This window comes from Oncorhynchus gorbuscha, linkage group LG08 (genome assembly GCF_021184085.1).
Source record: "Oncorhynchus gorbuscha isolate QuinsamMale2020 ecotype Even-year linkage group LG08, OgorEven_v1.0, whole genome shotgun sequence".
Lineage (NCBI taxonomy): Eukaryota > Metazoa > Chordata > Actinopteri > Salmoniformes > Salmonidae > Oncorhynchus > Oncorhynchus gorbuscha.
This window is the reverse complement of record NC_060180.1, coordinates 21134999-21153035: the sequence shown is the minus strand read 5'-3', so window position 1 is coordinate 21153035 and position 18037 is coordinate 21134999. Positions and strand designations below refer to the sequence as shown.

The window sequence follows — 18037 nt, the reverse complement described above, 5'->3', positions numbered from 1 at the left end:
ATGAGGTGTCCAAACTTTTGACTGGTACTGTATATATGCTTATGTATATATGTATGATCTGATTTGCTAGTTCCGTAGACTTCATTACATTATCTGAGTAGTCTTGACTTAATTTCTGAATTAAATTTGTGGCTGTAGGCAATTGTAATTTTGTTGCTCAACATGTCAGATTTAAACAATAAATATTGTACTTCCAGACTGTATGATACAGAAAGATCTATCTGCGATTCTTGGTGCAATATGTAGAAACATTTTGTTTTAATGATTTATTCTACATTTATGGCAAATAAATTGCACCAGTAATTTAGGATTGGTTTGCAAATGGGCCATTACCTGTGGAATATCTTCATTCAGAATTGCATATATAAAACTTTTTTTTTCTTCATAATTATGGCAACTAAATACAGTTTTAAAATAAATCTGTTCCCATTTCTCTAGCACTGTTTACCGAGTTCAGTGTTGTTGCTGTATGGATGTCTTGTTTTGTAGTGGTAGTGGTCTGTCCAGATATCATTCTGTGCTAAGGACATTCCACAGGTCAGAATAGAATGCTTATGTGTCACATTCTCATGAGTCCCCTCAGTACACCAACTGCTCATTTCAGATTTAAGGAAAAGGTCAGAGATTCAGTTCCTTGGATCTTACAATATGCCAAGCCACATTTGTTTGTAACTACAGTATATTCACTGACCTGGCCTCCATTGTTCTGCTCCATAAGCAGCTGAAGTGTGACTTGATTTCCAGTAGACCCGACTCAGCAGAATTCCATAGTTGAGGAAATACTGTTCCATGAATCTGGGGCCTGTAGACAGCCCATTTCAGATTACTCAGCTTTAAGAGCAACAACTCATTAGGCAGCACAAATCTGATAATGATTATACCTGAGCTCTACACAAACTGATTATACATTCAATGAAGCAGCCAGATAAAAGATTTGTTTAATCAGAAGGAACCATGTGTAGTTTTCACCAGGTTCATTTTGTGAATGAGGATAACAGTCTGATGAACAAAGTTTTCCATGGTGTTTAAAAGTTAACATTCCCAATTGATTACTACAGTAACAAAGACAGTTAACATCCTGCACATTAAAAAAGGCTGTAGTTATGTCTGAGCGCTCTATTCAATCAGATCCGCTTTAGCCGACATCCCCAAAGTGGTCGTTTTGACAGTGAAGGTGGAACTGCGTTAGAGCTGTCAAATCCACAAGCAGCTCCTGGCGTTATACCTAAAGTGGACATTGCCCTTGGCTGCACGAGTCTCATTAAGAGAAATCCCATGCAGCCTTGTTTACATTTTAATTTGAAATTAAATCCTCATTATTTAGTTGAATGATTTTCAATTTGAGCATAATTATTTCCATATAACCTACTTTCTCATTCTGAACATCTTAACGTGAGGGGTGTGGCTTTGTGACAATCAAGAGCAGCTGCTCACCAATTTGACACTGCCAAAACATCAGGTACACACGGGTGCCGACTATTGCCCGTGAATGCTTGATATGATTGAATTGAGGCACTTTTTATCCAGGTTTTCCATGCATACGAAAAGTATAAAACTCATAAAAACATGGGACCTCCAAACTGTGCTGTTGTCTCTGGCTGGTGATTATCACAGTGGCCATATCTTGCATATAGCTGCCATCTGATCAATGATATGATTTCAAATACAACTGTAAGGGCACAATGGTTCACCATCCTATATTACCAATCTACATATACAACATCAACACTGCACAAATGCAGACCTTCCCTTCTGTCAATCCAGGAAGAAGGCTCAACATTATGTACCAGAGACAGGTGATGATACAATCTGAGGCCATAGTCAACTGGTTGAGTTTGCCCTGAAAAAAAAAAAAATTGCTGGAAAATATTGCAGTGCTCTACCCAGTGTACGAAATTCACAGCCCCTTTAGTGAAGTTAGTGAAGACACTTAGATGCCACAGAGGGATATCAAAATAGGTTTAAAAAATAATAATGTCATGCATGTAACAGAGTTGCAAGAGGAGTGCAATGGGTCATTATTAATAACTGTGTAACTCAAATAAATGATTAAACATCTGCTTGAGCATATATCACAAGGCAAATAATACTTTGCTTCTTCAGCACACATTATGCAAACATTTAAAAAGCACTTAAGACAATAATGAAACAGTCAAGTGGTTCTCTTTTCAACACATCGAGGTTATTTCCTTTAAGGAATGTTAGTGAAGAAGCTCCTGCACCTCATCAAGCCTCCACCAATCTGCTATCATTCAAATTCACTGAAAAGGATAATTACTTCTGATAAATAATACAACCGATAGCGATGTATAGTAGTCATAGCCCGATCTCTATGTAACCACAGAAACATACTATCCATATCTTGCATGGAGCCTTCATTAAGCTGTCCCCTGGATCTCCACGCTATCGGTGTCCCCAGCGCCGGTCTCCCTGGGCTGGGTCAGGCTGTCCATGGCCGAGAGGATAGAGGAGAAGAGGTGCTCCGAGTGAGTCTCCAACGCCCTGGACTGCCTCTCAATAAGACCAAGGGTCTCTTTCAGAACTGGGAATAGAGTAGTATAGAGAAGAAAAATGAAAAGAGGAAAAAAGAAATGGAAAGCTTTAGTGACTGCCAGACATCTACAGTATGCCAGTGTTAGCTGTTGAACTGACACGTATGAGACCTGAAACCAAGACAAGCTCGCCCCTGTTAGCGGACACTGTTACCCTTTGATCAAGGTAGCCTTCACACAAACATGTAAGCTAATCACGTAATGTCATTTGATTCCCTTTAAAAATAAAATAAAAACAGGCAACGCCCACTTCAACAGTCTCAGATGTTGCTGTGTCACGCAACTAATTTGACTCTTCCTTTAGTAAAGGAGCAAAAGCATATTTCAGAATTCACAAAGGGAAATAGAGTAGTGTGGTGTATTGGCCTCATCGTCTTTCAGTAAAAAAAAAATTTTTTTAACACTTCCACAACCTTTACTATGAAGGAGTCTGGTCTGACAGGCTGATCCTCTTGAGTTGAGATCGGGGTCATTGCTGTGTGAAGGAAGCCTCATTTATCGGTCCTAATAGTCAGGGTGGGTGACACCTGAGATACAGTAGGTACCAATGAAATAGCTGCAGGCAAAGAGAAACTAGTCAGTGATGGAAAGCTCACCGGGAGAAGTGGAGGTCATACAACCCAAGAGAAGCTCTCCAGTCTGCAGAACAGAGGTGGTCAGAGGCTGGTGGGCATTTACTTCTCTCTGAAACCTCTATGGAGGGAGAGGCAGGGGAACGAGAGAGTGATGAGGGTGAAAAAGACAAAGGGAAAAACAGAGGGAGTGGGGAGACAGAGGCATATAGAGATTGAAAGACAGAAAAAAAAGAGAAGGGGACAGAGGGGGTTGATTAATTATAAGCCACTTCCCTTCTCCCAAGATACTACGGCAAGAGTTATCACTTTTTATCAAGGACGTGTACACCCACAGAATAACATGTAAAATTGATTTATAGGATCTTTGTGTGTAAACTACGGACCTTATAATCCGCCAGGGACGACTTGACACTCTCGATGTCCACAGAGGGCGGAGCCAGCACCTCCATCCTCTCCACCACAGTGTACAGCCATTGGATGAGCTCCTCCAGGTTAGAACAGAAGGTCTGATGGGTAAACAGGTTAATATCAAACTGCACCACAACCGTTTGTTCGTGGATTTGGATTGAATAGAGGTGAGACCTGTGTACTGTACATGTGGTATGCATTATAAACTGGGTGGTTCAAGCCCTGAATACTGATTGGCTGACAGCTGTGGTATATCAGACCGTATACCACAGGTATAACAAAACATTTATTTTACTGCTCTAAATTACATTGGTAACCAGTTTAGTCGCAATTTGGGGTTTGTGGTATATGGCCAATATACCACGGCTAAGGGCTGTATCCAGGCACTCTGTGTTGCGTTGTGCTTAAGAACATCCCTTAGCCATGGTATATTGGCCATATACCACCCCATGGCCTTATTGTTTAAATATACCATTATCAACACATTGCATTGATTGTGTAACGTGTATTGTATTTCATTGTGTTGGGAGGTACTGTATCATATTGCATTTTTTGCATATTGGTGGCAGAGGCACACCCTCGTCATTATATTTCACATAATAAAGCGATTATTTTAGCTCTCTGTCCTTACCTGGATGTGCTGCATGAGGGACACCCTGGGCCCCTGCTCCCCCTGACTCCCCCTCTGGAACTCAGGCAGGGTTAATCCACTCAGCTGGTCCACCATGGCCTCCACCTCTCTGAGACTGGCCCTGCTCACTCCCCTGCCTGCTACCCCACCCTCCATCCTAGAACCAGAGTTTCTGGCTGCCTGGGAGGATTCCCCACTATGGACCACTTTAGAGACTAAAAAAAAGTGTTTGAAGTCAAACACATGCGAAGTTGAGAAATATTACAAATACAATAAAATACTATACTTTTTTAAAAGCCTACTGAAATGCTGGCACCAACACATACCTTTATTAAAGTATTGAAGCGCTTCAGAAATGGACACCTCTTTCTGCTTCTCATCACCCTCCCCTTCTTCCTTTTCATTCTGCTCCCGTTCTTTTCTCTCCTCCTCTGCCTCCTGTTTTTCAGCCAGGTTCATGGAGGACTGGACGGAGGTGGTCCCCCTCTCCAGGGACTCCCAGCTGGCTGTGACAGGCTGACCGAGTTGGGCCGTCACCTCCCTGACCTGCCGGGACAAACCCCGGAGCTCCTCCAACTGCTCCGGGAGAGACCAGAACTCCTCATCCCAAGCCCCCCCTCTGAGGCACCCTGGCTGGGGAAGGATACTCGTTGTGCGGATGAACGTGGTGGAAGAGGAGATGCTGTGATGACAGTAGCGACCTTCCTTGATACGATGCAAAGGATCCAGACCACCACCACCTCCACTACAGTCCAGACTCTCCACGGATAGACCAATAGGGTCCGCAGAGGATAAGGGGCTACTGGAGAGGCGACCATCTGAGGACTTGGGGTGTGAGAGCCCACGCAGCTCAGATGACCTCTGACCTATACCCGGCATCCGCCTCTCCCTTGCCGTCCCCGCCCCTGCCGTGCCAGTCAGGGAAAAGTCCAAAGCTGACAGGCTGGTAGAGCTGCAGAGGCGGTCCAGGTCTATTCCTGAGTCCTGGAGGTTTGGGTCTGTCTGGATGAGAGGTCCACCCACTGCGTCGGAGGTATCCCACCCACCGACCACCCTACCTGGCCTCAGAGGGTAGGTGTAGTCCAGGAGGGCTTGGTACTCCTTATCAGGGTTCCAGCTCGAAGAGCGTCGGTCTGGGGAGGGGGGCAGGGAGCTGGGAATGGCGCAGGCCCAGTAGTTGGCCTGGTGGGGGGACATGGTGTGGAGCACAGGGTTGGAGTTGCCCTTGGAGTAGCCCACTGAAGGGCCCACATTTAGATTAATTTCCCTTCCTCCTCCATGTGATTGACAAACTTCCCCTGCATCCAATTTCAGCTCTGTCCATCTCTGTCTGGACGGGCACGACGGGGGGGTGTAGGAGGGCGAGAGGGGGGATAGCAGAGTGGAGGTCCACTTGGAGTTAAGTGGAGTAGAGAAAGTACGGACCTCCAGGGGTGGGCTGGAGAGGCTGCGTCGGCCAGGCCTGCTGCCAAGATACGATGAGCTGAAGGTGGGTTCTTCATGTGACAGACCGGTCCTGAGGTCTGACACCCCTAGGGAGGTGCTAAAGTCCTCTCTGGAGGCTGAGCAGGTTGAGATGTTGGCCTGAGAGGGGTTGAAGTTGTCTGGGAACTTCTGTTCAGCCCATCGGGTCTGGAAGTCAAACTCGCCATGATGGTGTGCTTCATTACTGCTACCTTCCCCCTGTCGCTCCTATGGTGAAAGAACAGGGAAGGAATAGGACATTAGGTAGAGCTAACATACAACGTGGTGTTCATTGTTGCTATTTGTAAAGTAATAGTGCAGTCAAAGGGAATCTAAATCAAACAGGTTTCCATACTTGTCGTAAGTCATACAATAGTAGCAGTCATCTCTCACCTTTTCTGGGTGCTCCTGTAGGTAGGATTTCTTTAGGATGGAGGTCTGCTGCTCTGTGGTGGTGACCAGCGGTTTCCTCATAGAGTACTGCCTCCTGTCACTCATATACCTGGAGGTGGGTGCCATTGTAACACTCTTTCTGGGACCACCCCGGTCCCTATCCCCTGTCCCCCTCTCCCAGTCTTTGTCATGCTGCGTTGTGGTTGACCCCGCCCGGGTAATCTCTGGAATCCGAGTCTTCCATTGTCTACTGCAGCCCCTGGACTCCATCGGAGAGATGGATGCTGGGAAGGCCCTGTCAATTCCCAGTGCCATGGTTATGGGGAGAGGCCCAGAGATGTCTCATGTGTCCAAGCGACCTCTGAAATTGACAGCAAAAAAAATATATATATATATTTCGGTCTTTAAACAGTTGTTGTGATATAAACCAAAGACACTTGGGCTGTACTACTGGTACCATGATCTGTTGTGTGGTCAGGGATGGCAGCACAGATAAGAGGAAGAACACTGCCCATTGTGTACCTTATAGTAGCATAGCTACAACCAGACAGACCAGACATATAAACAAACATGTAGCATCCAGCTACATCCGCCAGTCAAGTCATGCTGAACTTGCAAATGTAAAAGCATCATATTATCTGTATTCGTCACGATGTTGAATAGCTCTCACAAAGCCCGATTATATTTAATGATAGTGAGATTCCATCCTGGACTCATTAGGAACCAAAATTATTGTAAATACAATTGTAAAAGCAGACAGCTAATGCTCTGTGTGTCTCTGGGGTGTTGCGCTCCCTCTAGCATCCTCCCTGCCGGTTTGAGTATGTCTTGTTGCCATGGGGAAAATCCAGTGACAGAATTACGCCGACTCTTGACTTTTCACTTCAAAATGTATACCAAACAAAAACCATGGTTTTCAACGGTTAAACCGTAGAGAACTCAATGCACAAGAACTACTTTTAAAACAATTTCCACTGAACATTTGACAAAAACCCATTTAAATGGAAGAACTGTGCAGATGCAAAGTATTGTAACAGAATCAAGGTAAAATCTCCCGTTTTTTTATGCGACCACGTTTTCCAAAAACTCTTAAATATCTGCTTCGATTTAAGATATAAAACATTTAAAATGGGGTGTCAGCTATGACATGACATCTTGAGTAAAAATAAATCTATATATATTTTGGTTATTGAACTACAGTAAGCGAAGTGGCTTCACACCCAGTAACACAATTACGGTAACGGAATTACATCATGGGTCCCTGATCTGTACTACACAGAAATGCATCATTATGGATATGAATGTCATTCTCTTCATGGTGATGTATTACGAATAGGTACACAATCTCATCCTTTACATTGTGGGGTATTATTCTACACACTGGCTATTATTCTAATGAGCCCAAACCAAATTTGGTTGGTCCGGACCTAATCTGAACCAATCATAGACATCTATGTTTCACAAGTTTGGACATCACAGTAGAGTGCGGTACAGTACGGGGCAGTAGAGTACAGTACAATATACTCTACTCAACTTTTATTTACTGTACTGTGTTGTCCAAACTTGTGAAACAGACATCTACAATTGGTACAGATTTGGTCCAGTCACCAATAATGGTCGTTTATTTTTGGGCCAAATTCCAACATCTGTGGACGTAGAAAATCATGGCCAGGGCAGACAGAACAAATTCCAACATCCATGGACATCCAGTGTCTGTCGGTGCTCAGTGGGTGAGGATGCTGGTTACAGTACATGGAAAGAGGGGGCTCATGGGTGTCATTAACAGCCAGAAGAGGTCATATTAACATGGAGAGAGAGGGCTTTTCTCAATTAGATTTGCTCAACTCCCGCGTCCTCTCTCATCTCCTTTTAAAAAAGGTCAAAAGTAATCAAGCAGAAGCGGTGTGGAGAGTGAACGTAGACAAAAATGCACTTTTATGAAATGAGAATACTTTCTCCCCTAGCGTGCCATCTGGCAACTGGCGTTTACAGGGGTGGAGCCCAAAATAAGTGTAAAGTGATTCATGCCACAATTGTATAGATAAAAAGGAGAAGTAGAAGATTGCACACATTTAAAAACATGCTTTTCTCCTCCGGCTATACAACATCTGATTCAAACGGTGTGTGGCAGATATCAAACTCTTCTGAGGTAGGACACACTTGTTCTTCCTCGACAAAGGAGGTTAATCAAGGAGGGGAGGACAGTCTTCCGTTTGCCTACTAACAAAATGGACACACTCCATGATCACTTATCGGTTTCCAGGTCACGGAGGAGAGAGGACAGACTTTTGCCCAAATGAGAAAAGGCCATAGAAGAGAGAGGCAGCGAGAGGGGGAGGGATTGTCTAGACTGTCTAGCTTTGACCACCAGAAGATAAAACAAGAAAGAAAACCTGTATGAGCATAACATAACAGTATGCCATTGGTAGGGATGACAGTAGCAAGTGACCAAACTGTGGTTTGTGACTACTGTGATTTTTTATTGTAGCCAATTCAATTGCAGTAATTCTGTTACCGATTTGGTAACAGAATTACGTGTTTTAATCACTTAATAATTCATATACAAAAATGTAAACCAGTAAAAACACTTACTAATTGATAGGTCTACCTTTACTTGTTACTTCTGTGAACTTTCATTATCCTCCCTCACAAGGGTGATAAATTAGATAATATCTTAAAGATGTGAGTTTTTGGTAACGGAATTTCAAGGCACAAGGCAATGTTTCTTAAAACTTATACAGCAAAACATTTCCCCAAAACTAAATAACAAAATGTTGATATTAGATGGCAGGGGTCTTTACTTCACATTGTGTTTTGATGTAAGTCTAATGTTGTTTATGTTAGAAAACATCTAAGACACATATTCCATCTGTTTAACCAGAAATCAAAGCCATTACTTAAGCAAAAAAAATAAGACGGAAAATGGTTGAAAAATGTATCTATGCCTTCATTTCTCCAAAATAGAGACTAAGCCTTCATTTGACATGCTCCTATAAACTTCACCATGGTGCTCATGGAAATAACCCATGGCAAACGACTAGAGTGGCTCTCTAGAACGCTGATCATGAGGGTCAATCAAAGCTTAACTACAGAACAAAGACTGACATAGAACACCCAGTCTGCCCCATTTCCTTCTTAGTTACCTTTATACCTATACTATGATAGAAGTGCAGAAAAAAGCTCTTACTGTGTTTGAATACAACGAAAAATACACTTAGAAATTTAATTTAAGTTAATGTCTTACCCCTCTCTTGAAGCTGCCACTGATCAAATTATTTTAGCCGCTGTGCCTCTTTGTTACTCTCATTTGAGGAAGAACAGTTGTGGATACTGGCCTAGCAACAACATGTTTGCCTTAACTCACACATGGCATAGCTACACATTGAATTACTGATAATGTTTTCAAGAGCCAATGAGTCTTCCTGTAGCTTTTACTTACCTGACTTTTCTGGGAACAAGACCAGTTTCCTTGTATAGATTTATTATAGAATCAGCCTAGTAAGATGTATTTGGTGATATAATTTGATGCATTTTACTGGATAACCTTGGACACTTTAGATCTGTGAATTCATAAAGCCCAGGGCAGCTCTCTGCACCTGTGTGTTTGAATGTGTTGCTCAATTATTTTCCAATAGTCAGGGTATTTATACATAGGCTTCAAAAATTTGAGCCAAGCTGCCCTGGTCTTCCCTTGAACATATGGTAACATGTAGGCCTTGTCCAGCCCAAGATAATGAGTCCTTGTGGGTAGAATGCTTGGCTGGCTACCCAAACTCATCACTCTGGTCAAACGCCACATTTATTCTCCACAATGAGTCTGGATTTGAGTCCCTCCCCAATGATTTCTAGAACGCTAACACATTCTAGCGGTTTTGATTAGTCCCAGAAGCCGCTGGTACAAAGCAGCGTTTTGAAAATTCGTTAACGGTTTTGATACGCTGATTGGTTAGAGACGGCCCAATTGCTGATGACTTTGTTTTGTACAACACCGCTCCTTCATTGACGGCAGTCTCAGACTGATGTAGAGGACGTAACACTGCGTAAGAATTCAGTTTGAGTAATAAGGCAAGTAGAATGCTTAGCAAACGATCACTCTAGTAGTCTAGGCCACTGACAAGAGGTATACGTTCTAAATTTGAAATGAACTATCCACAAAGGCAACATTCTGTAAGACAAAGGCACTAGTTTATCCTAGGCAGCCGCTAGTACGATCTCGCGCCCACTAGAGGCTGGCTAGGCTACACCAGCTATATACCTCCAGAGAAACCCGTGACATCACATTCAAAATAATTCTCAATGTAAGCTATAGTTTTACTCTACAGTGTGTACCGAGAATTTACCCGTTTTCAAATAGCTAATTGCTCTCCTCAACCAGTCCTAAAATGACATTAGCAGCCCTAGCCATTTATTAACAAAAGCATTCACTCCACGAGAGGCTCAAACAGAACCTACCTTATTTCTTTAGCGCACGCGCCTGTTCGATGAATGTGTTCCAACTAAACGTGTTGCAATGGGCGCATCCTTACGGTAACATTTGTTTCACCACATCCCTTCTTGTAACAAAGATACCTCGGCAAAGGAAATAGTTCAATTGTAAACAGGCGTGGCAAACGGAAGAGGCGACTGCACAGTTTCAGACCGTAGCTAACACTACCCCCTAGTGGGGCCACATCTGTAACAATTACTGTAGTTCCTTCATTTGTATTATTCAATGCATTCGTTTTCACATTGATCACAATATTTCATCATTTAATATAACAACTGGGCTCAATACGGGTTGAATAATGTAATATTTGTGTGCTGGTATTAGAACACTCATGTTATCTCAGTTTGTTTGAAAGAATCGTCAATACAGCCACAACGTATCAGACCATCGCAACAGATGGGGCCACTGCATCAATACTGAACAAAAACATAAACCCAACAATTTCAAAGATTTTACTGCGTTACAGTTCATATAAGGAAATCAGTCAGGACATTGCTTACATCTGCTATGACAGGCTCATTGTCCACCCTACCAGAAGCCTGGAAGGGATGAGAAAGCTAAGCCTATGGGTTCGTAGCTTCAACACTGCAGCACACACACACACACTTACACACACCAATTGATTAATGGACTGCTGAATGTATATTTTTTTCAATGTCTATGTTGGCTATTTTCCACATTATGTCTATCTCTGATAAGCTACCCAGGAAAAGGCTGAACATAGCCCATATTAATATATGTAGCCTTTAAAATAAGGTTAATTAAATCAACAACTTGCTAACATCAGATAACATTCATATATTAGCAATTTCTGAGACTCACTTAGATCATTCATTTGATTATACAGCAGTAGCAATACAAGGATATAACATCTATAGAAGAGACAGCAATGCTTATGGGTGAGGTGCTGCTGTATATTATCAGAGCCATATCCCTTTTAATGCTTAGAGAAGATCTTATGTCAAGTGTTATTGAAGTGTTGTGGTTGTAGGTTCACTTGGCACATCTAAAGCCTTTTCTTTTGGTGCTAACAGTCAGTATCTAAATCATGTGTGAAATGCTTGATAGTGTATGTGATGTAAACAAAGTGGTATACTTTCTTGGGGACTTGAATATTGACTGGTTTTCATCATGTTGTCTGCTCAAGAGGAAACTTCTCACTGTAACCAGTGCCTGTAATTTGGTTCAGGTTATTAATCAACCTACCAGGGTGTTTACAAACACTACAGGGGCAGCAGGTACCCTAGTGAGTGTTGGACTAGTAGCCGAAAGTTTGCCCGATTGAATCCCCGAGCTGACAAGGTAAAACTCTGTCGTTCTGCCCCGGAACAAGGCAGTTAACCCACTGTTCCTAGGCCGTCATTGAAAATTAAGAATTTGTTCTTAACTGACTTGCCTAGTTAAATAAAGGTATATAAAACAAAATGCTACAGGAAAGGAGCCTAGAGGAAAGTCTTTGTCCTCAGGCCCGGGTTAGGGAGGGTTTGGCCGGTAGGGAAATCCTTGTCTCATGGCGCACCAGCGACTCCTGTGGCGGGCTGGGCGCAGTGCGCGCTAACCAAGGTTGCTAGGTGCGCGGTGTTTCCTCCGACACATTGGTGCGGCTGGTTTCCGGGTTGGATGGTGCTGTGGTAAGAAGCAGTGCGGCTTGGTTGGGTCGTGTATCGGAGGACGCATGACTTTCAACCTTCGTCTCTCAATGAGACAAGATAGTAGCTACTAAAAAACAATTGGATAACACGAAATTGGGGAGAAAAAGGTGTAAAAGTCACAAAAAAAGAAGCAATAAAACTGGCCTTCTTTAGACGAGTTGAGTATCTGGAGCATCAGCATTTGTGGGTTCGATTACAGGCTCAAAATGGCCAGAAACAAATAACTTTCTTCTGAAACTCGTCAGTCTATTCTTGTTCTGAGAAATGAAGGCTATTCCATGCGAGAAATTACCAAGAAATTGAAGATCTCGTACAACGCTGTGTACTACTCCCCTCACAGAACAGAGCAAACGGGCTCTAACCAGAATAGAAAGAGGAGTGGGAGGCTCCGGTGCACAACTGAGTAAGAGGACAAGTAAATTAGAGTGTCTAGTTTGAGAAACAGACATCTCACAAGTCCTCAACTTGCAGCTTCATTAAATAGTACCCGCAAAACACCGGTCTCAACGTCAACAGTGAAGATGCTGGCCTTCTAGGCAGAGTTGCAAAGAAAAAGCCATATCTTAGACTGGCAAATAAAAAGAAAAGATTAAGATGGGCAAAAGAACACAGACACTGGACAGAGGAACTCTGCCTAGAAGGCCAGCATCCCGGAGTCGCCTCTTCACTGTTGACGTTGAGACTGGTGTTTTGCGGGTACTATTTAATGAAGCTGCCAGTTGAGGACTTATGAGGCATCCGCCACCCATTCCACACATACTTACCCCACCAGACATGCCACGAGGGGTCTTTTCACAGTCCCCAAATCCAGAACAAATTCAAGAAAAGTGGACAGTATTATATAGGGCCATTATTGCATGGAACTCCGTTCCATCTCATATTGCTCAAATGAACAGTAAACTTGCTTTCAAAAAACAGATAAAGCAACACATCACGGCACAGCGCCTTTCCCCTGTCTGACCTAGATAGTTTGTGTATGTATTGATATGTAGGCTACGTGTGAAGTAGTTGTATCCTTGAGCTGTTCTGTATTATGTCATGTTTCATGTTTTGTGTGGACCCCAGGGAGAGTAGCTGCTGTTTTTGCAACAGCTAATGGGGATCCTAATAAAATACCAACAATTTAAATACATTCATTAGGTCCTAACTGGGAAAACAGATATGCATCTGTTGGTCACAGATACCTTAACAAAAGATAGGGGCTTGGATCAGAAAACCAGTCAGTATCTGGTGTGACCACCATTTGCCTCATGCAGCGCAACACATCTCCTTCACATAGAGTTGATCAGGCTGTTGGTTGTGGCCTGTGGAATGTTGTCCCACTCCTCTTCAATGGCTGTGAAAAGTTGCTGGATATTGAGAACTGGAACACGCTGTGTACACATAGATCCAGAGCATTCCAAACATGCTGGAACGTGAGATGATGGTGGCAGATGAATGGCACGACAGTGGGCCTCAGGATCTCCAGAGCATCACTGTGCATTCAAATAGCCATCGATAAAATGTCCACCAATGGGGCGCTCTGTTCACAACGTTGACATCAGCAAATTAGTCACCATATGACTCCATAATTGGTCATTGGTCTGCGGTTGTGAGGCTTGTTGGACATACTGCCAAATGCTCAAAAATGACGTTGGAGGTGGCTTATGACAGAGAAATTAACATTCAATTCTCTGGCAACAGCTCGGGTGAACATTCCTGAAGTCATCATGCTAATTGCACAGCATTGTGTTGTGTGACAAAACTGCACATTTTAGAGTGGCCTTTTATTGTCCCCAGCACAAGGTGCAGCTGTGTAATGATCATGCTGTTTAATGAGCTTTTTGATATGCCACACCTGTCAGGTGGATGGATTATCTTGGCAAAGGAAAAAGCTCACTAACAGCGATGTAAACAAATTAGTCCACAAAATGAGAGAAATAAGCTTTTTGTGCATATGGAACATTTCTGGCATCTTTTATTTCAGCTCATGAAACAAACTCTTTACATGTTGCGTTTATATTTTGGTTCAGTGGATATTACAGGACGTCCCAGACAACAGGACATGGAAGAGCCGGTTAGGTTTCTGCCTGTTGAGTGTTGGTGAGCAGGAGTGGTTCTGTACAGTACATATAGAATAAAAATTGATAAACAACCGAGAGCCAGGTATGATAAAGGTAGTGGAGTGACGAGACATGGGCTAATGTAGGAATACTGACGATCAGAGAGGCATCAGGCATTGTAGATATCTCTTTAATATCATGAGCGTACACCATAAACATGCCACGGTATTTTCCAGAAATGTTTTATTGTATTCACAAAATTCTCATTTCTGTACAGGAAGAATAACCATGACAAGCATTCACAACGTCATCATCATACATTTCAACAAAGGAACACAATATAAAGAGAGACTGTTTTTCAAATTCATACACATGGTGTCTGTTGAACAGTCATCAGATTGTGTCGTTCAGGGGGAAATAATTAAGTCTGATTGCGTATGGTGGATCATTCCTGGTCTCTTGCACGACAGTCCATAGATATAGATACATAATTTATAGCTAAGGTATGTCCACATCGAATGTGTAATATACCAGGTATGGAAACTAGAAGTCGACACAGCGGCCCTTCCTCTCCCAGTCCCCATAGCGTGTGGGCTCTGGGCCCCCCTGCTCCTTTGTGGCTGGGTTCACATCATCAGGGAACTCTGGAAAATCAATGGGGAATAATTACAGTGTGAAAGGCAATGGCGCATCCGATAAGGTACAGTTGAAGTCAGATGTTTACATACACTTAGGGTGGAGTCATTAAAACTTATTTTTCAACCACTCCGCAAATTTCTTGTTAACAAACTATAGTTTTGGCAAGTCGGTTAGGACATCTACTTTGTGCATGACAAGTAATTTTTCCAACAATTGTTTACAGACTGATTATTTCACTGTATCACAATTCCAGTGGGTCAGAAGTTTACATACACTAAGTTGACTGTACCTTTAAACAGCTTCCAGAAAATTATGTAATTTTCCAGAAAATTATGAAAATTCCAGAAAATTATATAATGGCTTTAGAAGCTTCTGATAGGCTAATTGATGTCATTTGAGTCAGTTGGAGGTGTACCTGTGGATGTATTTCAAGGCCTACCTTCAAACTCAGTGCCTCTTTGCTTGACATCATGGGAAAATCAAAATAAATCAGCCAAGACCTCAGAAAGAAAATTGTAGACCTCCACAAGTCTGGTTCATCCTTGGAAGCAATTTCCAAACGCCTGAAGGTACCACGTTCATCTGTACAAACAATAGTGCGCAAGTATAAACACCATGGGACCACGCAGCCGTCATACCGCTCAGGAAGGAGGCGCGTTGTCTCCTAGAGATGAACGTACTTTGGTGCGAAAAGTACAAATCAATCCCAGAACAGCAGCAAAGGACCTTGTGAAGATGCTAGAGGAAACAGGTACAAAAGTATCTATATCCACAGTAAAATGAGTCCTATATCGACATAACCTGAAAGGCCGCTCAGCAAGGAAGAAGCCACTGCTCCAAAACTGCCATAAAAAAAGACAAGACTACGGTTTGCAACTGCACATGGGGATAAAGATCATAATTTTTGGAGAAATGTCTTCTGATCTGATGAAACAAGAATAGAACGATGTGGCCATAATGACCATCGTTATGTTTGGAGGAAAAAGGGAGAGGCTTGTTAAAGCTTGGTCGCAAATGGGTCTTCCAATTGGACAATGACCCCAACTTCCAAAGTTGTGGCAAAATGGCTTAAGGACAACAAAGTCAAGGTATTGGTGTGGCCATCACAAAGCCCTGACCTCAATCCTATAGATCATTTATGGGCAGAACTGAAAAAGAGTGTGCCAGCAAGGAGGCCTACAAATCTGACTCAGTTACACCAGCTCTGTCAGGAGGAATGGGCCAAAATTCACCCAACTTATTGTGGGAAGCTTGTGGAAGGCTACCCAAAACATTTTATCCAAGTTAAACAATTTAAAGGCAATCCTACCAAATACTAATTGAGTGTATGTAAACTTCTGACCCACTGGGAATGTGATGAAAGAACTAAAAGCTGAAATAAATTATTCTCTACTATTATTCTGACATTTTACATTCTTAAAATAAAATGGTGATCCTAACTGAACAAGACAGGGAATTTTTACTAGGATTAAATGTAAGGAATTGTGAAAACTGAGTTTAAATGTATTTGTCTAAGGTGTATGTAAACTTCCGACTTCAATATAGTGGAAATAGTTTGTCCTACTTTCAAGGGGATCCTTGGTCTTCTCATCATTCATGTCAAAGCGGCCCTGGGGGGTTTTGGCCTTGCGCAGTGGCTCCTTGTCCTTCACTGCTCCACTGGCTGTCCGTAAGTATCCTTTACACAAGAGAGTCACATCACATCTGATATTCATAGGACCTTACATTTTCTGTTCAGAAGCGAATTGGCTCAGGCAGCCAAATGCCCCATCTAAACGGGAATCGATTCTCAATTGCGGTATGGTTCATTTTGGCTCTTGAGCACCACTTTCAAAACTACTGCCTGAAATTATACAATAGTTTGAGAGTGCATCTTTTTTTTTATATAAAAAAATGTCCAAATAAACCCAAACACATTTATGAGAAAACTCAACACATATAAAATGAAAATAGACAATCAACCACACTGTAAACATTCAGTATGATCCTCAAATGGTTCTCAAACAAGTACAGCTCAGCAAAGATGCCACAGTCTCTACACTAGTCCACCTGAACAGATCTAAGTACTTTTATACACTTCACATGTTCTCCACTAATTAGGGTACCTGGGTGGGTTGATTCACTGTTGTGGAGGATTTGAACACGATCATGTCGATGTACCACTTTTGGGCTTTCGGCCTTGTCTCAGGATGGTAAAGTTGGTGGTTGAAATTCCCTGGTATTATTATGATGTGTGGGGGCTGTGCATTTGGCAAAGTTATTATTGTTATATCCTTCCTTTTGCAATTAAATACATAACTAAAAACAGTGTCTCCTGGGTCTCAGCCTCCAAATTTATGGATTCTACATTGTCGGGGGGCTACATAATTTGTTTACAAATTCTCAAGATATTACGGTGTCCTTGTAAATCCACTCAATCATGTTGTGTTTATATGTCAAAATGTCAGGACCTGACATAATCATCCCAGGACTACCTGACATGATGACTCCTTTTCCTCAGTCCACCTGGCCATGCTGCTGCTCCAGTTTCAACTGGCCTGGGCCCTAGGACCATGTCCCAGACTACCTGACATGAGGACTCCTTGCTGTCCCCAGTCCACCTGGCCATGCTCCTGCTCCATTATTTTGAGCCTTTAGGATCTTGGACTACCTGACATGATGGCTCCTTGCTGTCCCCAGTCCATCTGACTGTGCTGCTGCTCCAGTTTCAACTGTTCTGAGATAATATTCATTTGAAATGTGGTCATTTATGAACATTTGAACATCTTGGTCATTTATTTATTGAACGTCTGAATCCTATCAATTCAAATGGCCAACTTGAGTGTTAATCAGGTTTCTTTAGGTTTTGGCAATTTCTAGGGAGTTTTTCAGCCACCGTGCTTTTATATGTCAATTGTTTAATGTTTGGGGTTTTAGGTAATCATTTCTGTTACTAACTACATAAAGATATCAGAACTGATCTGACGAAGGGGATATAAATAAATTTTTTGATTTGCTTTTGATATGGAATGAACTAATGCATCAAAGGAGTTGTTAGGTGTCATTGCTTGCTGAAATTACATTGAAAAACTATTGGGCTAGCTTATGCCCCACCTGAAAATGCAACGGAATGCATTTGCTCCATTGTTTACATGTTTTAGGGATAGGCACATCAACCGACCTCCCGCTCATCCTTGAGCTTTACCTCAACTGTCA

At 42.5% G+C, this 18037-nt stretch overlaps 1 protein-coding gene across 2 annotated transcripts; it reads right to left on the bottom strand.

The window, feature by feature from the left end:
- Nucleotides 1-913: 913 nt before the first annotated feature.
- On the bottom strand, nucleotides 914-16513 carry cep68 (centrosomal protein 68). Of its 2 annotated transcripts, none has more exons than XM_046358792.1 (7): nucleotides 16407-16513; nucleotides 6024-6384; nucleotides 4493-5858; nucleotides 4167-4381; nucleotides 3511-3633; nucleotides 3149-3245; nucleotides 914-2542 (listed from the first exon to the last, which is right to left on the bottom strand). In XM_046358792.1, exons 2-7 carry the CDS (start codon nucleotides 6336-6338, stop codon nucleotides 2379-2381), a joined length of 2280 nt encoding a protein of 759 aa, XP_046214748.1. In that variant the 5' UTR covers nucleotides 6339-6384; nucleotides 16407-16513; the 3' UTR covers nucleotides 914-2378. The 2 variants fall into 2 exon arrangements, with proteins under 2 accessions (XP_046214748.1, XP_046214747.1); XM_046358791.1 differs by lacking the exon at nucleotides 16407-16513 and adding an exon at nucleotides 10476-10632.
- Between the last annotated feature and the right edge of the window lie 1524 nt (nucleotides 16514-18037).